Source organism: Protopterus annectens, chromosome 12.part0 (genome assembly GCF_019279795.1).
Source record: "Protopterus annectens isolate FY-2018-M chromosome 12.part0, PAN1.0, whole genome shotgun sequence".
Lineage (NCBI taxonomy): Eukaryota > Metazoa > Chordata > Ceratodontiformes > Protopteridae > Protopterus > Protopterus annectens.
This window is the reverse complement of record NC_056746.1, coordinates 656,975,362-657,000,414: the sequence shown is the minus strand read 5'-3', so window position 1 is coordinate 657,000,414 and position 25,053 is coordinate 656,975,362. Positions and strand designations below refer to the sequence as shown.

The window sequence follows — 25,053 nt, the reverse complement described above, 5'->3', positions numbered from 1 at the left end:
TTTTTCTCTTGTTACATGATTTATTTATGCAGGTATTCCGCAACAGGAGTTTGTTTTTACATTTCTCATTATACTTAGTGCTAATAAGGACTGCTTTAGTAATGTAGAGGAGATGAAAGAACTGGAGGTGGGATCTTTGGAAAAGGGAAGAAACAAATTTCATAGATAAACTGAATTTGTTCAAGAGGAGGAAGAGTGAGGTTTAAGGAAAGGTAGGAATTGATCAGTTTATGTAATGGAATGAATGGAAATTGTTAGAAAGCATATATGTATACTGGATAACAATAGTAATGGAAACTTAGTATGGTTTGTTTTCTTTCTATTAATATATGTAGACCAATTTCACAAATTAAAATATGATAATTTAATAAAACTGTTAAAACAAAGACCAGATGGTTTACCTCCCAAAGTCCTTAGTAATGTGGTAAGTGGTTTGGCATACTACTGACAGAGATCTTCAGAAGATCACAGTCTAATGCAAAAGTGCCAGAGGACTGGTAGACAGCATTTTTGGTGCCGTTGTATTGGTGGAAACTAACAAAAAAAATCCAAGGAACTTCAGGCCCGTTAGCTTAACAACAGTAGGAGAAAAAAAGTCACGGAGAAAATTATGAGGGAAGATTGGTAGCATTTCTAGAGCAGATTGGAATTAAGAATAGCAGCTAACGTGGGTTAATGGCAGGAATGAGCTGCCAGTATAATATAATCCAGCTTTATAACTGGGTTATAGGTGACATCGGTAGGGTCATAGTTTATTTGGTTTTGAGCAAAGCCTATAACTTGTTCCCACATAGAGGGCTGATAACAGAAGGAGGAGGACTTGTGGGTAGTACCAAGCCTAAGGAATAGGGTAGTTACATGGTTAAATTATAGGGCACAGAAGATCATGGTGAAATAGAGAATGCCAGGCATTTGGAAAGTGGCTAGTGAAGTAATGCAGGAGTCTGGCCATGGTCCAGTGCTTTTTTGTATGTTCATTTCAGATGTATCTGATGAAATTGAGAACAGGTTTAGTATCTTTGTAGATGGCACAAGCATAGCTGGAGCAGTAGAGGATGGGGAGAAGACTCCAGCAAAGGATTTGAAAAGGCTGAATATGTGGAGAGAAAGGTATTAGTTAAGTTTCAGTGCAAATTAATGCAAAGGACCTTGCTTAGACCACAACAAGCCCAATGTAAAGTACCAGCTGGGGGACTGAAACTGATGGCATTTGAGCAGAAAAACGATTGACCACCTGGACTGATCACTGGGAGTAGAGCGAGAGGGCCTTAGCAGCAGAAAACAGAAAGCTAAGATGTATTTACAGGGGGGGTTATATTGCATAAGCAAAGGCATGTTGATTCCACTACGCAAGGTGTAGATCAGTCCACACATTGCTTGATATTCTGGAGGCCATATAAAGAAAAGGGCATCAGGCTGCTAAAATTAATCCTGTGGAACACTATCAGAATGATCCAAAGGATGGAAAAGAAGGGACTATGACTAGAAGCTATAGGAACTAGAGATCTTGTGACTTGAGATCAGTAGAGATATGAGACAAGGATATTGCTGTATAAAACATTGTCACAAGAGATCTGCAGAGATAATTCTGAACAGGAAGGACAGAGTGGAGAGGAGAGCGGGTACAAGCAAGAGACTGTTGAGACAAACTACCTCCTGAATCTTTGAAATTAATTTTTCACAGTGAAAAGTTATGTTCCCATGGCACGAACTACCTGAATGGTTGCTGAAGTGAGAATCCATCGAAGCATTCATGAGTTTGTGGGTCAGGTGGTAAAAGGCTAAGGAGGAAGGCAAGGATGAAGCGGAAGAAAAATGATAAGGCACATAAAAGGACAGACAAGGTAGGCTTATTGTCACCTTCTGTCATTAAACAAATGTAATACATATTTGTGTTGTGCTCCCTGTCAGCATCATTGCTGAAATATTTTATTCCTTTGTACATGTCTTTTCTAAGCATTGTAATGTAGAATGCCAATTCAAGAGTAGGACCCAGCCTGAAGGCAAACCTTGACTCTTCGGGGGGGGGGGGGTGTATAGAACAATAGATAGGCGTTTTAAGGTTCCATTCATGAAATATGGAGGAAGGTGTTCTCATCTAGTAAAGAGAAATACAATCATCCAAAAACCAAAGAGGTGATCTAATTAGGTAGCTTTATTGTATGAAACAAAACTAAGTTTAAAGAATTTGTCACTTTTGAAGTCAAAGGACTTGACTCTAGTATTCATAGGCCATAAACCAGGGAAAGGTAAGAAGGAGCAGTCCCTGAATTCATTCAGTGGAGCAGACTGAGGAAGATAGGTAATTTGAACAGGAAAATATACTGGCACATTGTAAGAGCTGTAAATTAGTATACCTGTAATAGGGATGACTGTACAAGAGTGGGTAGAATTTGAACTAATTGGGAATGGGTGGATTTCAGTTCACATTGGACAAATTACCTGAGAAAAAGAATTGCACGTGCTGAAGTTGAACAGCTGGAAATAAGCCATGTTGAAAGGGGATTTAGATTACTTATTTTGTAAGGGGCACAGAGACAGTAAGCAGTAGAAGGTATACATTAGTGAGGACCACAGGGGTGCATGCAAGTAGATTACATCGTTTTATAGGAAAGTAAAATCTTTTAGAAGTATTAGTGCTGGCAGAAATAAAAGACAAGCATATATCAGATCACTCAGAGGTGGGTTGTTCGGAGTTGGGTGCATTATTAATGCTAGGAGAATTCAGAGCAAGAGCATCTGCAAGAATTAGTCAGTATGGCTATAGAAAATAATCTTGTGGATGTGTATGACATAAGAGTAATGTGGAGGGATGGTGTTAAAGTGACAGTGAGAGGTCAATGGAGAAAACAGATTTGTGTGGAGTAACTTGATTGTTGGGTGAATTGGAAGGCCTTCAAAAGTCTTTCATGCAAGGAAATTTAACATTAGCTTGAGAGTTTATAGGTGAAGAATCAAGATTAAGACCCCTACTTCAATAACTTATTCTAGTGGTCTTTGAAATTTAAAAGTATTTTGGTGAGTATGTTTGGCTGTCAAGCTAAGTATATAGCCAGGAGGTTTAAAGAGAGAAGGGAGGTACAGATAGTTCTTGAATTTTAAAATCTTTTAGTGTAATCACAACAATCCCAAATTATATATGGGCTTCCTTTGTACAGCTTTTTCAACAACTACATAATTCAGTCCAACCATCTGTAGAGTTTAAAATCATTCACATAATTAATGGAAAAGGGATTTCTGGCTCTTCATGAAAGATTTGCCTTAGATGCTGACATTAGTGTTAATGAAGGTCATTGGGTGATTTAAGTATGCTAAAACTGGTAAACCTTGTGGGCCAGATGTCGTACAGCTAGTTTCAGAAAGGGGTAAAAACATAGCCCCATCTATATCTAAAGAAGAATCATTATATTACTGAAAGGGAAGGGGACCATGGTGATACAGCAAATTGTACACCCATTTCCTTGTTAAATGCAGGTGCAAAAATATCGACAAAACCATCACTTCTCATTTAGGTAAATTCTGCTGGGGTTAATTCAAAAGGGACATGGGAGGGGTGTTGTGAAAAGCCATCATGGCATTGATAATTGGTAGTCATTTGTATTTTTTCTAGACAAACTTAAGTGGGAAGGCAATGGGGAATGAATTGCACTTTCTTTTTAAAAAGAATTAGGTTTGGTAGAAAAGGGATTTTATTTTATGTCTTATAGAATAGAAAACTGTCAAATATTTTTGTCTTAATATATTCTAAATACATTACTTCTGTATTTGACAATTATATTAATGATACTATGTTGAAAGAAGCAGGGATTTCTCATGGAGCCAGGCAGGGTGTCCTTTTTCTGAAATGTTTTATACTAGTTATGGAAGAAGTAGCATTAAACGTACAGAAGGCTTTAGTACGACTGAAAGAGTTATGTGTGGGTAATTCAATTTTCAATCTTTTTATTAATGATTGAATTTTGATTTCTGAAACTATTGATACATCTCTTCTGGATATCTTCTCTTTTTCAAGAATTTGAGGCAGTATTTTGTCCAGTAGAAGGTGGTCATAGCAGATGTAGAATAAGGTTTGAGAAAGGGTGATATATAAGCCAGTAATGAGGTGTATTTTCCAAAATCTCTTGGCTTCATGTTTGTCTCTCAGTGGCATCAGCTGTTAACTGGAAGTCAATGGAAACCAAATCCAGTATTCAAAAATATTAATGAGGAGAGAGAGAGGGAGATTTTGCAGAACTTTTTGAAATATGATTAACTGTTTAGTTAAGCAATGACTTGTAGCTAGATTTTTTTTTAGAGGTCTGTTGTAGCAAAAGTAATTTCATACATGGTACGGTTGCCACTTTTCCTAATTCCTGAAGGATAGTCCAGATCTCTGATCAACCTTCCCTTCTACCTCACAGAGTCTCAGTATTGCACTAAATGAATGTCTTGACTTAATTTCTGATAAAAAATTAGCAACATTTTTTTCTTATATCTTTGCTGCCAAATCAGTTGTGGTTGCTGAGATTTCCTTGCCTGGGATTAGGCCAGCGGCTATTTGCAATGTAATACAGTATAAATGGTTTCCCAAACTAATTGGGTTTCACATTGAGTTAGTCAGATTACTGCATCTTTGGTAATTGCTAGGCTCACACAACAATCATGGTACCTCTTTATTTAGTGTATGTATATCATAATTAAAGGCAATGCACTTACCCATTCAGCAACATCAATTCAAATAATTTGCTCCCTATGGAAAGTTTTCTATATTAAAAAGGACATCTGCTTATTGATGGATCCCTGTATTCCCCTCTACAAACAGTTAACACCATGCATGGTTTCTAAGACAAGTCTGACTTTTCAGTGGAGCATTGATTAATTTGGTTTTCCTGTATTTATATTGCATTGCTTAGTGTGAGACGGTCTTTTGTTTTGCTTTTGATGGCACTGATCACTAAAACTTGTCAGGTAGACTGTGTTGTGTTTATTTAGTCAGTCCTCATTTTGCTTAAAAGTTCAAATCATATTTATTCTACAAGTCTTTAAATGTCCTTCTATTCATCTGTTGCTGTATTCATAACATGTGGGAGTTCCCCACTGTAGCCGACCCGACATTGGCCAGTATACAAAAGATTTTACTACTGAAGGGGGCATGGTACATTGAGCATGAGCTGCAATCGAACACTGGACATAAAAGTGACGTATACCCACACCATCCTCAGAACTTCTCAACTCCCAGATCCAAATGCCAGATTCCAACGTACAGAGATTGTGCCCCATTAGGGAATTCTTTGACGTTTGCTACTGTCTTTGGTTAGGGTTCATGTCCTCCAAGATAGGCAAGTGCCAATGTGGACAACAAATTCCAAACAATGATAGCCACCTTCAGTGCCTGTTCTGCCTAAGCCAAAACCAGGACCACAAAAACTGCTCTGTTTGTCAGGAGTTTGTCCCAAAAACATTGAGTAGATTATTCTTTTTAGCCATCTACCTTAAGAATCAGCACTTAAAGCAGCTAGCAAAAAGCACTATGGAGGGATCCTTGGGGCCCAAAGCCGAGTTAATTTTTAAACAGAAGGCCAAAAAGCAAAGGCCTGAACCCTCTGCTGCACCTCTGGATACTGACATCTCTCTTGAGGCAGAGGACAGCCCAGAGACAATCCCGGTTCACAGCTCAGATCTGCAGGCTGAGCCTTATGTCCAGGGCACCTTGGATCCATGCATTAGCATGTCTGCAGATGCCGAGCAGGCTTATGTTTTGGATGTCAGAGAGGAACCATGGCTCGTAATTACAGAAGGCCCTAAGGGTATCCCACAGATCCTTGTTAGGGTAGAGGTAGGGTCTGACCTGATTGAATGTCAGACCCTCCTACCCTACATAAAGCAGACCTGCATGGGAAAAAGAAACAAAAAAGACAAGCATTTGTCTTCATCAAAAGAACCTGCTAGAGCTTGGCAGAAGTTTACTACGGGCCTTGTCAATGCCCTTATATCACTTAGGCATCGTTCAGGTTTTACAGCCCCCCCCCCCCCCCCCCAGTTTTGTCTCTCACTTAAAAGAACTAGGGAAGAGGATTCATTTAAGGAAGAGGCATCTTCAGGGGATGTATCACTGGCTTACTCTTCTCAGATCCCTTCCCCCTGGATTATGCCTCCCCAGAAGAGGAATCAAATGGTACAGACTCACCAGTGGAAGATTTATCCTTTGGAGAGACCCCAGCTAAGATGACAAACCCCTTTAAATTGGATAGCACCCAAGTATCTGAAGTACTAAAAAGATACTATAAGCTATTACAGGTGGAATCACCTAGCTCATCAGCTGTCCCTCCTGTTTTGCCTGCCTTTCTTGATGCTTTTACCTCTGCTTCACAGGTACCATATTCTCAGCTACCTACCCCCAAAAAGCCAGACTGCTTTTACAAGGTCCCAGAGGATTGCAAGTTTTTCTTTAGATGTCCTTCTGCAGAACCTTGTGTAATTTCTGTGGCTTCTGACAAGGCATCAAAATTGTTCCACTACCCTCTTACCATCTGATAAGGCTAGCAGGATCCTGGATAGACTAAGCAAAAAGTATACACTTCTGCGACTCTAGCATTTAGGGCCATAAATTAACAAACACATATGACCAAATTCACATTAGAACTTATGCCCAGCTTTCACAGGTAATTGCAGGCTTACCTGACTTAGAAAATGAAACCTTGGCTGCTACTTTGCTTGATGATTCATCTCATCTACCACATCACTCCATAAAATACAGCTATGATGCTGCAGAGGCTTCTGCCAGGGCAGCTGCCTCTGGATCAGTAATAAGAAGATTTCATTGGCTAAGACTTCAACTCTTACCTGAGGACATAAAAACAAACTTATGGATACTCCTCTGGAGAATTCTGCCCTGTTTGGACCTGCAGCTGCTAACCTGTTAAAATCTTTGCAGGAAAAGGGTAAGGAACTGCAGGAATTGAAACATATTTTTGTTTCTCCAGTACCCAAGTTCCAAAGAAATTACTCTGCAAAGCCTGTATTTGTGTTTAGACATTCACGTCACCCACAACAACAAAAAAGTGACAAGAGACCACAACAGTCTAGGGCCTCACCGGCAACTCTGCCACTTAAGAGGCCCTTTCCAGGCAAACTGTCCTCTCTTTGACTGCTTTCCCTCTCCCACCCACATCCCACTTTCCTATTGCCTTCCCATATCCCTACCACCCTGGGAAAGCATAACCCAAAATGCCTGGGCCCGCTCATGTGTTCAAAAAGTGTACTTCATGGTGTGGGATCAACTACTCTCCTTCAGGGGCATCCACCAACCTCCCAAGGAACAACTTGCCTTTTTCCCAGAGTTTGTGTTAGAATTATTGAACCAAGGGACCATTCAGAGTGTCCCCCCCTAAAAAAAAACAAATAAGCAAAGGATTTTATTCCAGGTTGTTCCTGGTGCCCAAGAAAGAAGGTCCCTTGAGACCCATCCTCAACCTGTCCCATCTCAATACCTTCCTAAGCATACCCATTTTCCACATGCTAACCCTCCAGACTCTGTTCCCACTCATTTTGCCTCAAGCCTTCATGATTACCCTGGATATCAAAGATGCATATCTGCACATTCGTATTCATCCCAACTACAGGAAGGTTTTAAGCTTCTCTGTATCATCATGACATTTTCACTTTTGTGCCTTGCCCTTTGGGCTTTCCACTGCACCAAAGGTCTTCACCAAATGCCTTGTTGCCATGATTGCCAAATGCATACTCCAGGGAATACACATCTTACCGTATCTGGATGACTTTCTTCTAGCTACCTCCACAGAAGAGTTGGAACAAAATATTGCCTTTACCATCAGACTTGTACAAAGTCTAGGGTTCACCATAAACTTAAAAAAAAAAATCAGTTCTCACCTCTTCACAGGATCATATTTTCCTGGGGTACAGGATACAAACATATCTTATGAGGGTCTCTCTTCCCCCCACAAAAGGTACAGGACCTCATCTCTTACTTCCAAAACATTCTACAGGTTTACCACATTACAGCTAGAGAGTTCCTAAAGATCTTTGGCCAAATGGCATCCACCATTCCTTTGCTTCCCTTAGCCAAACTCCACATGAGAAAATGACAATGGTATCTAAAATCAGTTTGGAGGCAACACCAGCACCCTTTAGAATTTTCCATTCCCCTCATCCCCTGTCTGAAGAGGGAACTTCAGTGGTGGATACATCAAGTGTTACTCAACCCAGGGCTACCCTTACACCCTCCTCCTCATCAAGAGATTTGCACAGATGCCTCAGAGGTAGGTTGGGGAGCCACCATCGGCCACCTTAAAGTACAAAGGATCTGGTCTCCCTCTAAATTAAAGGAACACATCAATGTAAGGGAGATGAGGGCACTGCTATTGGCCGTGTAGACTTTCCATCCCTTATTCCAACCAGGACCACTAAAGCTATTCACAGACAAGATGACAGTCCTCTGGTATGTCAATAAACATGGGGGAGGGGCAAATCCACTCTATTATGCAGGCTATCTCTTCGGGCTTGAGAACTGGCAGTAAAATTCCAGGTAACCCTTCAGGCAGTGTACATCCCATCCTCTTAAAATTGTATGGCAGATTACCTGAGCAGATCCCAAATACCATCCCATGAATGGATGCTTCAAAGGGGTGTGTTTCTAGGCATTGTCCATCAGTGGGGTATTCCTCAAACAGACCTTTTTGCCTCCCCAGTGAACAGACAACATGGAAGGTGGATGCCCTTTCTTTCTCTTGGAAGGGGATGTTTCTTTTTGCATTCCCTCCCCTTCCCCTCATCCCAAAAGTCCTGTCCAAAATTCAGCAAGATAAACCAAAAATCTTGCTTGTGAGTCCATTCTGGTTAAGTCAGCACTGGTTCCCTCTCCTCCTGCATTTTGCCAAAGGCAAGCACCACAAGTTACCTCACAGAGTGGACTGCCTCACGCAAGACAAAGGGACCCTCATCCATCCCCACTTGACCCTGTGGGTGATAGAGTACTAATCCCTTTCAGTCACCTATTCTCTGAGGAAGTACTTACAGTAATGCAGGGGTCAGGAAACCAAATACCAGAAAATCTTACTTAGCAAACTGGAAGAGATTTTCAGTCTGGTGTCCGAAATGAAATCAGGACCCATTAACAGTGGAAAGTTCTCTGGTTTTGACTTTTGTGTGAATGCTCAACACTGGTTTGGCTTACTCTTCAGTAAACACTCATATCTCAGCCATATCTGCCTGTTTGCCTCTATCTCTCCCCTTAGCTAGCAGATTTGAGGTAAAACAATTTCTTAAAGGCGTCCTACACATTACACCTCCTAGGAAACCTGTTCTGCCTCCCTGGGAGCTTAACTTTGGTTTGGAAAAGCTGACTCTTCCACCCTTTGAATGGCTTCCTGAGCTTATCTTCAGTTCTGTTCCTGGAAAACTGTGTTACTCCTAGTCTTAACTTCACCCTGAGCTACAGGCCCTTATGGTATCTCCACCCTTTTTGGTCTTCCACAAAGACAGGGTCTCTCTGCGCAGAAACCCCCTTAGCCTTATGTTGTCAATCTTCATTCATTCTTAATGAATGGGAGTCGGTTCTGACTCCTTGGAACTGGCTCGGCCATTATACAGCTCATGCCAGGCAAAAAAACTCTTGAGCTAAGACTCTACCCATAATGCCCCTCTCTCCATTACCTCAGATCTCATTTGCCGCTCTGATAACAAGATGCATCAGCCAATACTCTCCAGCTAAGTGCTTTAATTTTTTCTGCTTTTCCTATTTTTCTAAATGCTTTCTCTATTTTATAGAGCACATTTTTCCCTTTCTATTATATTATTTAGTGTGGTGTGTTCGTGTCTAAATCATCTCTACCCTTGTTACCTTACGGTATTTTTATTATCATCATTGGTAATCACCCCCTTTCCATTTACTTCTCAGTAATCTGGTGATACCTTTGCTGGTATTTTCTTTCTGATTACCTTTATTGGTATTTCTCCATAGCATTGTCGGTAGGTTTTTCTTCTTTCTGTCCTTTTAAGTGTGAGGGTGTGTGTGATTTCTTTAAAATGGTGGAGAAGCAAAAAGGCACATCTGGGTTTTAAGTAGTGCCAATATTGTGGAAGAAAGATCCCCAACTCTGACGGGCATCTTGCCTGTATATATTGCTTGGGTGTACCCCATCTAAAAATTAATTGTAAGATCTGCCAAGGTTTTAGTTCTAGAACCTTGGCAGAGTGACGATATAAGCTGATTTTAAAGGGGTTATTCAAATCCTCCTTTGAAGAAGCCCTTTCTAAGCCAGAGTCTTCTAAACTCGAACAAAAAAGAGAAGTCATTCAGTGCCGAGCTCACCATCGGCAGCGGACTCCAAAAGGCATAAGTCTCTGGTTCCTTCAGCCTCTTTGGAACAGAAAAATAATGTCCCAAAACTTGTGAAACAGCCTTTGGCAGCAATAGTCATGACCCTCTCGGTACTGGCGGTTTCTGCGCCGATGCTGACAACTTCAGCCCCGACAGTCTCGTTGGCACTGACGTTGATAGTATCGGCACTAACAATTTCATCGGGGCTGGTCTCTATGACCTCTCACTGAGTTCCAACTTCCCCATCTGCTCCACAGCATACGGTGCCAAAGCTCAAAGCCTTCTTACCTCCTAGAACAAGATACTTCCCTTTCATAGATCCCTTTTTGGGTCAACTCCCCAGTCTATTCGTGGATAGGCCGGAGTCTCCCTTGGGAATGTCGGTCCGATCAACCAGAAGTCTTTCTGAGATAGACATGGTGAGAGTAGTGGATCAGCTTTTGGTGGCCAGGGGTCTTTCCACACCAGCTCAGACCTCCCTCCCTTTCGGAGTTGAGGTCTATTCTCCCAGAACTCATACTTGTATTCCTCCTCTGACCTCCCTTTTAGGTTTGGAGCTTGGCACTTCTATTACCGTGGTTCCAGCTGCTACTGTGCTCCTTCTTTGGTACCTGGATCCAGCTCTGATGTCTTCGGCTCCCTTGGAACCGATAGACTAATGGGGCCGTAGTTCGGCTGTCAGTTCAGAGGGCTTCAGGTCAGTACCATTTGTTTGTTTGGGAGCCATCCTTGGCTCCCAGAACCCTGGCAGTTTTGGACTCTTACCCAGCTCTGGTTTTGGGGGGCAGTCCTCCAGAGTGGGGTGTGACTCTGGTGCTGAGGTGTCTTTCTCGGTTCTGGGCTCCCATCCCTCTTTGGGTGGGCCTGCCTTCCAGATCATGGAGAGTGCTTTAGCCTTGGCGGGCTCTCAGCTGGCTCCTTCTTCTTCGGAGTGTCACATATTTGTACATTCTGGACCACTGCTGTCACCATTTCTCACATTGGGACAGCAGGCACCAAAACAGCAAGATTTCCCTGTTCAGGGCCCCTCTTCTTCTGAGTCTTCCTTAGAAATCCTCACTGAGTAACCACCCAGTAAGAAGACTTGCAAGAAGGAGCATCTAGAGTCTCCAGAAGAATCTGTCATGGAAGACACAGGCTACGATGAAGGGGAGGGTTCCCCCCGATCACCCTTTGAAGATGTTTCATTTGGAGACATCCTGGAAATCTTAAAACAGAGGGGTGATTGGAAGTCCATAAACCCATCCTCAGAGGAATCTGTGTTCTTGCAGGCTTTCGGTGTTCACCCATCTACTTCCTGGGTGACCCTATCTGCTGATGGCCTTATCAAGCTTATTGCACAGTAGGAGTTGAATGATCCCAGTTCCATAGAGCCTATTCCCCAGAGGCCAGACAAGATCTTATCAGCTCCAGAAGACCAACCACACTGGAGAAAGGGTTTAGCAGTAGATGCCATGGTGGTGGCAGTGGCCACCCAAAAAGAACTTGCCGAGGAGAGTTCCACTGTCCACCCTCCTAACTGAGAGTCTGGGATGATGGACAGGTTTGGGAAGCAGGTCTTTGCATCATCGACCTTTGCTCTTAGGTCCTTGAATTTCATGGCACACTTTACTATACTCCAAAGGGATCTGATAAAGGAGCTATCGAAAACCATCACCGGAACTGTTTCTGACAAGGTGCGGGATAAACTTGCCTCTCACCTTGCCACGCTGGAGTCTATATCGAACTCATCCATGCAGCTCATCGCTCATGCCGCCGAAGGAACGACTAGAGCTGTGGGTTCAGGCGTTGCCATAAGGCATCACACCTGGATGCGCTTCATAGTTTCAATAGGTGTGCACTAGGCTAATGGCCAAGGAGCCTTTACAAGCCTATTTGAAAAAAAATTGCCCAGGCACCGTGCCACCAAATGTTAGTTCACAGTGCCCATATCCAGTAGTGCAACTGGAATGATCCCTGGAGTGAACTTTCTGTTACCCACCACTCATCAAGATTTCTCTTGAAGAGGGCCAGTGAGGTGCTCTGCTTGACATGAATGGGAAGCTTATTCCAGAGTATGGGCAGTCTTTGGGAGATGAACCTGTCCCTCCAGCATGTTCTTTTAATTGTGGTAATGAGGTTGGGATCTCTGGACCGTGTGGCACAGGGGATTGGGATTTCTTTAGGTGTAGCATTTCAAGTAGGGCTGAGTTGGACATGGCTTTGTAAGTCAAGCAGAGATCACCTCTAAGTAAACGATAAGAGACTGAGAACAGCTGAAGTTTCTTGAGTCTGTCCATGTAGGACATGTGTTTAAGGCCTAGGATTCTTTTTGTGAGGTACTTTTGTGGCCTCTCCAGCTATGGATGAGTAGAAAGGGATGATGTCCTCTTTCTTCCTGGATGCGAAACCTTTGGTTATAAGATGTGCAATGTAGAAGGACTTTCTGACCACAGTGACAGTGTGGTGGTCGAAGGTGAGATGGCTGTTGACCTGGGTGCCCAGATCTCTTACGGCCCCTTCAGTGTTCACTGGGCTCCCTTCAATGTGGTAATTCATGGGAACTGAGTTTTTTCCAAAGGGGGTGATAATGCATTTTTTGGCATTAATCTTCAGGCCATGGTTCCAACACAAGTCATTGGTCTCAGAGAGGCCCTTTTGTAGAATGTCTGCATCACTTGGGGAGTTGATAATGACTCCTAGCTTGCAGTCATCAGTGAACTTGGTCAGCCAGAGTCCATCTATGTTGGCCTGGACTTCTGAAAAGTAGATGCCAAACAGGGGAGGGCCCAGGACCGAGCCCCATGGGACTCCACTCGTGACTGATGGACAGTCTGACTTGAAATCCACAACTTTCACTCTGTGGGTCCTGTCTGTGAGCCAGTTTGCTTGTGATGTAAGGATTGATGCTTAGTTTGGTGAGTTTTCAATGATACCTGAGTGGGGAATGGTATCAAAGGCCTTGGCCAGGTCGAGTTTGGCTGAATGCACTGCCTTACCCTCATCCACAACCTTGATGACTGCCTTGAAGAAGTCAGCCAGGTTCAGCAGGCAGGATCTCCTCTTGACAAAGCCAAACTGTGTGGGTTCAAGAGTTTTGATATTGCCTATATCTTTGTTAAGCAGGTCCATGATGATGCGCTCCACAGCTTTGCATACCAGGCTTGTCAGGCTAATGGGGCGATAGTTCCCAGAGTCTGTAGTTGCTCCCCCTTTATTGAGCGGGATGACTGTAGCAGTGTGCCATTCATTAGGGACCTAGCCTGAGTTAAGGCTGTGATCGAACAGGGAACACAGATGTGGTGCCAGTTCATTTTGTAGCTCATGTAGGATGCAGCCTGGGATATTATCAGGTCCCATATACACTGTATTCTTGGCTTTGGACAATGCAGCTTTTACCTATGTCACAGAAATGGTGGGTGTCAGGCTTTTATCTGGTATTGTGATAAGGCCCTTGGGGGGGTAAAGTTGGCACTGAATCTGTCGGCCAGTATGTTGGCTATATCTGTTGGCTCAGTATAGGAGGTGCCATTGAGCAGTAACTCAGGGCAAATCTGGGTATTGCCTTTGAGGTTTTTGATGTAGCTGTAGAAGGCTTTGTGGTTATTTTTGGTGTCAGCCGCAATTCTGCCTTCATAGCTGGCTTTACAGGATTTAATAAGGGATCTCAGCTTTTTATTGAGACTGATAAGGGAGGTTTTTCCAGTCTTGTGACTTCATTTTTTTCTGCAACAGTTTCTTCCTTCTGTGTAGTTTATTAATGGCTGGGGACCACCAGATTGGCTTCCTTTCTTTTGGAGGAGATTGTCTTAGTTCTATTTGGTATGGCAAGGTCCATGCATTTATGTGCATGCTCATACAGTGCAATGGTGTATGATTCGGCAGTCATGCAGCTATTTTCCATTGCCATGGGTGCCGAGAAGTTAGCCACCTCTGCTTTTAGGAGCCCAAAGTCAGCTTTAGAGAAGTTTCTCAAGGTGGTCACTTTAGTGGGGGGTGTAGGTGAGATGGAGATTTCCGTGGTGATCAGTTTGCGGTCAGATTTAACCAGGGAGGAACTGACTATAGGTGTGGAGCAATGGTCTCCCATGTTGGTGATAACCAGGTCAAGTATGTTGCTTCTTCTAGTGGGGGTCAGAATGAGCTGGTCCAGGGCATTGGAACTGATAAATTCCAGAAAGTGTTGGGCCTGTACATTGGCACTTGAGTAGTTTTCTTAGTTGATGGAAGGGTAGTTGAAGTCACCCAGTATGAGAGTATTGGGTTGGACTTTGATAGATTCCAGGGTGCTTAAAAAGTTGGTGTGTGAGTCTAGGGACATGTTTGGGGTTCTGTAGCAGGCTATGACTTGTATCGCCGTTTTACCCAGTGTTAGTTGTACCTGAAGTATCTTGGATGCATTATGCTGGGCTACCAGTCTAGAGGTGTGCATATCCTTTAAGAATATGGAGACACCACTGCCTTTGGAGCTTCTGGCTGCATTCTGGGGCCGAAAGGTATGGAATGAGTTGTAGCCTGGAAGCGCAAGTGTGGTTTCTGCCTCTTTAAACCAGGTCTGCATTACAGCACAGCTGTCGACATTCTCCATTTTGAGGACAGCTTCAAGCAAGTGCATCTTGAGATTTAGACTTCTAACATTGAGCAGCATGACCCTCAGATTGCATTTGTTTTTAGATGTTACGGTGGAATTTTGGTCTTTGGAACACTGCCTAAAAAAGGCACTATAGGGATGGCAAGAGCCTTAACTGGAATCCCAGAGGTGACAGATGCAGGCTGTCTCTGGCAAAGCATTGAGGTCTGTTGATCATGTCATCCCAGGCAGACAGATACTGGATCCCTTTAGAATGACACCAGAAACTTAGCCAATTGTTGAAGTCAATCATTGTGTAACTTCATGGAACCTTTCAAGTCTTCCTTCGTCAGTGCTCCTATTGACGGCTCTTCCTTGTTTGGCCCCTAAGTCAGAGAAATACTAGCCAGGTGTGAAAGAGATGGAAAGACCTTTTCTTCCATGGGCATTAATTTCTCTACTGCCTCAGCAATCCTACTGTAGGAATCAGAGGAGTGGAAAAATGTGATTCAAAAAGTCCCAAGGGCCTTTTCAAGACACATGTGGTGAATACTCCCCTTGTGGCAGAGGGAGGAGTTTAAGTGGAAGACACCCTCACCATGTTAGAGGAGGTCTGCAAAATCAGGGCTCCAGAGATTCCTTCACCGGGCAGCCCTACCAGCGCTCTTGAATGGAGGCCAGATTGCTTAACTCTGGAAGCAGTTGTGGAAGATTTTCACTGCACCACTCAGCCTGACTATTGATAACTTTGGATACTTGGGTGCAGAGAGCTTACTGCATTCCCTTTACTCTCTTTCCAAAGATCCCAAGAAGAGTCACTGTTCCACCCAGTCAGAGGGACCAAGAAACCGTAGAAATTCAGAAGCTGCTAGAAAAACGAGTCATTCAAGAAGTCCTACCAGACCAAAGAGGATCCAGATTTTACTCAAGATTCTTTTGAGTGTCAAAAAAGACAGGAGACTGGAAACCAATTTTAGATCTCAACCTTCTGAACATTTTTGTTCAGCAAACAAAATTCCGGATGGTCGCAGTCCAGTCTATCCTTCCCTTTCTAGAGGATAACAGTTGGATGTGCTGTATAGACCTTCAGAACGCGTATTACCACATAGAGATGGACAAACACTCCAGAAGGTTCCTCCATTTCTGGCTGGGAGCCAGTCATTTCCAATTCAGAGTGCTGCCCTTCGGTCTCACCACAGACCACAAGGTGTTCACCAAATGCATGGCAGTAGTAACAGCTCACTTTAAGCTACGCAGATTCCAAGTGTTTCCATGCCTGAATGACTTGCTCCTCACCTCCCCAACCAGGTGTCTACTGCTTCAAACCACAGACTTCATACTGAACCTTTTCCTGTCTTTGGGAATTACGATTAACAGAGTGAAATCTCAGTTGACTCCCAACACAAGACTTAGAATTTATAGGAACATGCCTCAATACGATTTCTTGTGTCGCATCTCTCCCTCTACACAGACTACAAAAATTAAGGTAGGAAGTACAACTAATCATTTCCAAAAACAAGGTTCCTGCTTTTCTAGTTCTGCAAGCTCTAGGTTCTACGGCAGCCACCATAACTTTAGTGCCCCTTGCAAGGTTTTAAATGAGGCTGCCTCAATGGCTGTTAGTGGCACAATGGTCAATACTAACACAGCCAATGTCTTTTCAGATACTGATAACAAATCACTGCAAGGAAGATCTATCTTGGTGGATGAAGTCAGAGGCAAATCTATGGGGCCACACCTTCACTCCTCTGCCCACCTCTGTAGTGACCACAGACACTTCCCAGATCGGGTGCGGGGGGCATTATCTGGGAAGAACAATTTAAGGCACTTGATCCCCCCAAGAGGCCAATTTACACATCAGTGTCCTAGAACTGAGGGCGATGCTTCTACCGTTGCAAGCCTTTCAGTCTGTCCTTCCTTTGGGGATGGTTGCAATCCAATGAGACAATATGTCAGTAGTCTGGTACATCAACAAGCAAGTTAGAACCAGATCCTACCCCCTGTGTCAGGAAGCTCTCAGGATATAGCAATGGGCTATCGCTTCCAACCGCTTTCTAATAGCAATGCATATCCCAGGAAGCTCCAACATGATAGCAGACAAACTGAACAGATACAGCCTCTTGCCTCATGAGTAGTCTCTAAATCCCAAGGTGGTGATAAAAATGTTTTGTCACTGGGCCAGCCTTGCTGCAGTCTTTTTGCCTCCCCAATAAACAACAAATGCAGCAGCTTCTTTGCTCTAATTCCTTCGCAGGGGAATAACTGAGAGACCCACTCCTCGACAATTGGCTGCTGGGACTACTTTATGCCTTTCCCACATTCCCTCTCATTCCTCTATTCTTGAAGAAAGCCCAAAGATTGAGAAGCAGTGATCCTCATTGCACCCTATTGGCTCAGTCAAGTCTGGTTCCCCTTCCTTTGGCCTCACCCTGTTCACCGTCCTTGGATTCTAGACCCAGATTCAGATCTGCTGTTTCACCCGCAGGGATTGGTGCATCCCCAACCTTCACAATCTCAAGCTGACAGCTTGGTATCTCAAATTCCATTAATTGTCAGGCAGAGAATATTACCTTCCCCAGGACAAAAAAAATCCTTCTGGCGTGTCATAAACTGTCCACCAGGAAACTCTACTTTAGCAAATGGAAGAGATTCTCAGTCTGGGCTCATATGAATAATTTAGATTTCTTTTCAGCCCCAGTTGACAAGGTGTTGGAATTTCTGGCTTCCATTTTTGAACTAGGAGCTTCTGCTTCCGCCATCAAAGTGCAATTAGCAGCCATTTCCAATTTCCACAGTGGGTTTGATGATCATCCCTTGATTTCACATCAGTTATGTAAAACCTTTCTTAAAGGTGCTTTACATCTAAAGGCCCCATTCAAGGATCCTACAACTCCATGGGATTTGACCTTAGTAATAAAATCCTTAGTCCTTCAGCCATTTGAGCCAGCAGCTACTTGTGATCTCAAGTTCCTATCGTGGAAAACTCTTTTTCTGGTGGCCATTACTTCTGCCAGGAAAGTTTCTGAATTTCTGGCCCTTATTTGATTTATCATAAGGATAGGATGTCATTAAGAACCAACCCTTCTTTTCTACCTAAAGTGGTTTCAGAATGTAATATTAACCAGACTATAGATTTGCCAGTCTTCTTTCCAAATTTTTTAAATAAAGGTGAATATTGCTTGCATTTGTTAGATGTTCATAGACAGTTAAGTTTCTATCTGGACAGAACCAAACCATCTAGAAAATCAGATCAATTATTTGTATCCTTTTCAGGTTCAACTTTGGGTAAACCAGTCTCGAAAGGTACCTTATGAAAATGGCTTAGGGATTGTGTTACTTCATAGGTTCATAGGTAGGTACTAGGCTATCGGCCCTGGGGCCTTTACAAGCCCAGCCAAAAAGGTACCCTGGCTTTCCCACCCAAGAAAATTATTTTCCTGTGCCACTGTTGAGCAGAGCCACAGAGGTGATCCCCGGGGTGAATTTCCTATTTCCTATCCAATCATCAAGATTTTTCTTGAAGAGTGCTAATGAGGTGCTTTGTTTGATATAGATAGGTAGTTTATTCCAGAGTATGGGCAGTCTCTGGGGCAGGAATCTATGGTCCCTAGAGTGTGTAGCTTGGAGGGATTGGGATTTCTTTAAGTGGAGCATGTCCAACAGCTCTGAGTTTGACATAGCTTTGTATGTTAGGCAGAGATCACCTCTGAGTAGGTGATATGCGACGGAGTAAAGCTGGAGTTTTTTGAGATGGTCTGCGTAGGGCATCTGTTTGAGGCCAGTAATCCTCTTTGTGAGGTATTTCTGCAGCCTTTCCAGTTGTTGTAGATGTCTTGTGAGGTACATACCAAAAGGGGAGTTGTACTCTATAATGGGTCTAATGAGTGATGAGTAGAGGGGAACAATGACCTCGTTTTTTCTGGATGAGAAACCTTTTGTGATGAGGTGTACCACGTAGAAGGATTTCCTGACTACTGTGGCGATGTGATTATCAAAGGAGAGACTACTGTCCACCTGTGTCCCAAGGTCTCTTTATCACACTTTTGGTGTTAAGTATACTACCGCCTATGCTGTAGTTCATGGGTACAGAGTTTTTACCAAAGGGGATGACAATGCACTTTTTGGCATTGAGCTTGAGGCCATGGCTAGGATGTCCACATCGTTAGGAGTTTTGATTATGGCTCCTAGTGTGCAGTCATCTGCGAACTTCATTAGCCAAAGACCTTCTGTGTTAGCCTGTACTTCAAAGAAGTAGATATCAAACAGGAGTGGACCCAGGACTGAACCCTGTGGTACTCTACTTGTCACTGGTCTGAAGTCGGATTTGGAGTCTGCTACTTTCACAGTGTGGGTTCTGTCAGTGAGCCAGTTGGCAACCCATCTTGTGACATAGGGGTTTATACCTAGTTTAGTGAGTTTATCTATAATTCCAGAGTGGGGGATGGTGTCAAAAGCCTTGGCAAGATCTAGATAGGCTGCGTGAACCACCTTACCCTTGTCTATGGCTTTGGTGACTGCTTCAAAGAAGTCTGTCAGGTTTAGGAGACATGATCTTCCTTTTACAAACCTGAACTGGGTGCGGTCCAGAGTTTGGAGATTACCAATGTCTTTGTTTATAAGTACCATGATGATATGTTCCATGGCCTTGCAGACCAGGCTCGTCAGGCTAATGGGGCGGTAGTTCCCGGGGTCCATGGTGGCTCCCCCCCTTGTGGAGTGGGATAACCGTCGCTGTGTGCCATTCAGCAGGCACAAAGCCTGAGGTGAGGCTATGACCGAACATGGTACTTAGATGGGGGTGCCAGTTCGTTCTGTAGTTCGTGTAGAACGCAGCCTGGGATGTTGTCTGGTCCCATGGATGCTGTGTTCTTGGCTTTGGAGAGTTTGGTTTTTACCTGTGCAGCCGTGATTACAGGAAATTTGCATTCTTCCAGTATAGAGATGGGCTCTTTAAGGGGTGAGGGGGGGGTAAAGTTAGCACTGAACCTATCTGCCAGGATGTTGGCAATATCAGTTGGGTCTGTATATTTAGTGCCACTGTGCTGTAACTCAGAGCAGATCTGAGTATTGCCATTGAGATTCTTGACATAGCTATAGAATGCTTTGTGGTTGTCTTTAGAATCAGTGGCAATTTTGTTTTTGTAACTAGCTTTGGAGGATTTTATCAGGGATCGCAGCTTTTTACTGAGGCTGACCAGGGAGCTCCTCCACTCATGGGATTTTACTCTCTTTTTCAACAGTTTCTTCCTTGTGTTCAGCTTGTTTATGGCAAGGGACCACCAGATTGGCTTACTTTTTTTGGAGGATAGCGTCTTGGTTCTGTTTGGGATAGCACGATCCATGCACTCATATAAGTGCTTATAAAGAAGTGCAATTGTGTAAGATTCAGTAGTCGGAAATGTATTGTCCATCTGCCTGGGTGTCATGAAGTTCACCACTTCTGTCTTAAGAAGCATGAAGTTGGCTTTGGAGAAATTTTTTACAATTGTTTCCTTAATGGGGGTTGGGGGCAGGATGTGGATATCTAGGGTAATTAGCTTATGGTCGGATCGGACCAATGAGGCGTTGACTTCAGGTGTGGAACACCGGTCACTCATGTTGGTAATGACTAGATCTAGGATATTTTTGCCCTTGGTGGGGGTGTGGATAAGTTGATCCAGGACATTGGAGTTTATGAATTCCAGAAAGCGTTGAGCGAAGGAGTTGGTACACGAGTAGTTTTCCCAGTTAATGGTGGAGTAGTTGAAATCGCCCATTATTAGGGTGTTTGGTTGAACCCTAATATTTTCCAGTACATCAAGAAAAGAGGAGTGGGAATCCTGGGGCATAGTGGGTGATCTGTAGCAAGCTACAATTTGGATTGCAGTTTTGCCCAGAGTTAGTTGCACTTGGATAACCTCGGCTGCATTATGCTGAGCAACTAGCCTGAAGGTGTGGATATACTTAATGAATATGGACACACCTCCGCCTTTGGTGTTCCGGTCCACATTACATGTCCGAAAAGTGTGGTATGAGTTATAGCCTGGTAGTGCAGGGGTGCTCTCTGGAGCCTTGAACCAAGTCTCAGTCACTGCACAGATATCGATGTTCTCCATTTTAAGAAGTGCCTCGAGTGAGTGCATTTTGAGATTTAGACTTCTAGCATTGAGTAGCATCACCCTCAGTTTTTGCTTGCCTGTTCCTGTTACGGTGGTGAATTTGTCATTTGAACCTTGCCTAAAAAAGGCACTATAGGGGCGGCAAGAACCTTAGCCAGTATCCGGAATCCCAGGGGTGACAGGTGCAGGCCATCTCTGGCAAAGCATTGTGGTCTATCGACCATGTCATCCCAGGCAGACAGATACTGGATCCCTTTAGAATGGCACCAGTAGCTTAGCCAATTGTTGAAGTCAATCATTTTGTCCTTGTACTGCAGCATCATTCTGGGTGATGGTAGAATGCCACTCAGGGCTAGGGTCATACCTGCCTGGGCTACAAGATCAGAGAGCTCTTCCACGTCTCTTTTCATGTAGTCCAGGGCAGTACGTCTCAGGTCGTTCACACCAACATGGACAATGACAGAGTCATATTTGTACTTGTTGTGGAGTGACTTGAGTGCGTGGGTTATTTGGCGGATCCTGGCACCCGACAGGCAGCTGACAGTAACCTTCTCCTTGTTTAGCCTAATGAGTGGGACATCAGTGTGCCTGACTATAGAGTCACCTATGACTAGTGTGTTGGGTACATTGTTTTGCCTTATTGGTTGTGGATGAGTGGCACATTGAGTCTGCGGGCCATGTGTCATTTAGGTTGTGTTGTGGGGTGGAGGTTGCTTGTATTTCTGCTTTGGAGGTCTATGTTGCTTGAGAAGATTATTACTAAGAGCATCTGCAAATGTTTTTGTGTTTCTATGTGTGGATTTTTGTGGTGTAGATTTAGTGAGACTATGTGATGAGTATGGTGTGGTGCAAGTGTTTGCCTTCTCCTCTTGACTGTCAAGTTCAGTCTTGATTGGAGAGAGCTTTACCTCCAGTTTGGCTAGATAAGTGCATCTCTCACAGGTTGTAGTGTTGGGTGGTAGGAGGAGAGGGTTGTCTGTGTACATGAGGCAATTTCTACATTGGCCCAAGATGCCCAGATTCATCAGATAGACAGGATGGAACACTGGGAGCTGACCCTTGGACATGCCTGAATAAAAAACTATTTTCCTTTAGTTAAGTGAAGAAAGTGAGTACAAGAGCTGTTTTTCTCTAAGCAAGTGTGGAAAGTAAGTACCAAAACTGTTTTCCTCTAGGTAATGAGGAAGGTTGAGTGCTGTAGTAATTAGTAGGTTATTTAGTGCTTACAAGTTCTGATCACAAGTAAGCAAAGTCAAGTGCTAAAACTAAGAATCTGTATCTGGACTAAACTAGTTACAAAAAAGGGGGGAAACAAGTGCAAATGTGGGCTTTTAAATCAGAAAGTTGAGAGAGATGGAAAAACTGCCCAAACAGCCAATAACTACAATTTCTGGGCCAGAACCACTCCTTATGTGGTAGATAGGTTACCTAGTGCTTACCACTCCCACTGATAAACTAGAAGGCTTCCCTCCAACACAGAAAGCTTGGGGGGTTCAGAAGCTTACAAATCTGAATCTGGACTACACTAGTTACAGGAAAGTTTTATATATATATATATATATATATATATATATATATACACACACAGAAAAGTAGTTAAAACAGCAGTCAAAACAATTCAAATGCACTTGAGTATGTAGTAGGGTTACCATAATTCCTTGTATGTGAAAGAGGATGAAAAAAATGTGCTGTTACCAGCACATATTATTTCGTCCTTTTAAGTTGAAGAGCAAGGACTTTTTTTTTTTTTTCATGCTCTTCAACTGCAAAAGCCTCCAAATTTAAACAGCAACACAGGAATAGGGAGGGTAGGTATGGGAAAACCAACACCTTCAGCAGAGATCCGAAAAACTATACAGTGAAGCAAAAATAACAGTGCACAACTCTGAAGTCAGCCAGCAATGATATAAAATTAGTCACTTTCATTTACAATCATAATAACCTCAAGTTGGCTGTGCCTGTTAAAGCGCATTCCACCAGATCTGTATCCACTTCTTCTGTTTTTCACTCCAAGGCTTCCATGGAAGAAATATGTCCAGCCACAACATGGGCCACTCACCATACCTTTATCACTCATTACAAATTGGATATGGCCTCCAGGGGAAGTGCGTCCTTTGGCTCTATGGTGCTCAGGAATATCCTTCCTTAGGGCTACCCAGGAACTAAAGTAGCTGGGGACTCTGCCCCACTCGTCAAGAATGAATGAAGATTGACAACATCAGATAAAGAAGTTATGTCCTTACCATAACGTTTCATCTCTGTTGTCGATCTTCATTCATTCTTGGCATCCCACCCTCCTGCCCCCTCCTAATGACTTCTGGAGGTTCGGATCTTTGTTTTGAGAGTATTTTAGGTTTTACCTTAGACAGGGCTTCTATTATCCTTCTCTACTTGGCTGCAAACTCGATCTGAGGTAATTGAGAGAGGGGCATTATGGGCAGAGTCTTAGCTTGAGAGTTTTTTTGGCTGGTGCGAGCTATATAACAGCCGAGCTGGTTCCGAGGGGTCAGAACAGAGTGAATGAAGATCAACAACACAGATGGAATGTTATGGTAAGGACATAACTTATTTTTATGCCTAAGGTAGTCAATGACCTATCTCCAAATCAGTCCATACACTAATCTACCTTTTTCCCTTCTCCTCAGAACCCTGATGAGAGGGTCCTCCATACTTTGGATGTCTCCAGGCAACTTAGATTTTTTTTTGGATAAGACCAAGGCTGTTAGAAAGTCAGATTAGCTCTTTGTTTCTTACCACCCCAGGGGTGTGGGGTGGGCTGTGTCCAAGCAGACTATTTCCTTCTGGATTTCAAAGATTATTTCCTTCTGCTACACTCACCTTGGTAAGACTCTTCATTCCCCTGTTAGGGCTCATCCCACCAGAGATGTTGCCTCATCTGGGGCCTTTTTCAAGGGATTGGACACTAATTCAATTCTTGAAGCAGCAACATGGACTTTAACCCATACCTTCACCAAACACTGTAAATTAGATGTAGTTTCTAAATCTAGAGCAGGGTTTGCCAGAGCCATTCTGCATGGCTTCCTGGAAAGCTCCTCAGCTTCTCCCTCCTCCCTTACTTCATGATCTTTGGTATTCTCCCTCATGTTATGAATACTGCAATAGGTGAATAGAAGGACATAGAATACTTGTGTAAAATCCTACCATAACAATAGATGTTTTCTCTTCTCTGTTGCAGTATTCCTATCACTCCCTCCTTCCCCTGACCTTGCTTCTTGTGGATGATTCCTACCATACTTCCTTAGGGTGGCATTTCTTCTGCGGCAGTCATTTCTGAGGATGGTGCATGCATATGTCACTTTTATGGCAGATATCCAGTTGCAGCCTACAAGTGACGTGCACGCACACCATAATATTAAAGTCTTTTGTATATTAACCGTTTTCGGGTCACCTATGGCGGGGAATTCCCACATGTTATAAATACTGCAACAGAGAAGAGAAGGACATCATCTATCATTATGGTAAGATTTTACACAACTATTCCTTATTCTTGTTTACTGTTCAGATGTGGATTATGTCCGCACATATTATGCTGTTAAAAGTAGGAGCACTGTAATAATTGAGTGTAAGTGCAGATGCACTGTAATACCTGTGTATCAGACTTATGAGTGTCTGCCTCTGAAATACTGTTTTTTCTGTCTGGGGCATTGATTATTATAGTCATTTCTTGCATAAAAGTATATTTTCAGTTCTGCTTTTCTCTTACTAGGTATATCCCAGTACTCATGGCTCAGGCAAAGATCTACTGGAACCTGGAAAACTATCAGATGGTGGAGAAAATATTCAGAAAGTCGGTTGAGTTTTGTAATGATCATGATGTCTGGAAACTCAATGTTGCTCATGTTCTGTTCATGCAGGAGAACAAATACAAAGAGGCAATTGGCTTCTATGAGCCCATCGTTAAAAAGCATTATGACAATGTAAGTATTTTGATGTGTTGTGTTAACATATTGATTTAGATTTATGGGCAGTGTATTTGCATTAGTTATTCACATCAATTGCTGAGGTCAACATTAATGATCCACTGGCACTCTGTCAGTATGGAATTTTGGCAAGCATTGTCCTTCCAC

The 25,053-nt window shown here is 43.2% G+C and overlaps 1 protein-coding gene across 2 annotated transcripts in view; it reads left to right on the top strand.

Moving 5' to 3' along the window:
• LOC122816772 (tetratricopeptide repeat protein 30A) overlaps positions 1-25,053 on the top strand; it is a 2,782,581-nt gene that overhangs the window by 1,788,181 nt on the left and 969,347 nt on the right. For both annotated transcript variants that reach the window (XM_044089788.1, XM_044089789.1), the window contains exon 14: positions 24,693-24,903. In XM_044089788.1, coding sequence (XP_043945723.1) covers positions 24,693-24,903 — 211 coding nt within the window. The remainder of the gene's footprint in view (positions 1-24,692; positions 24,904-25,053) is intronic.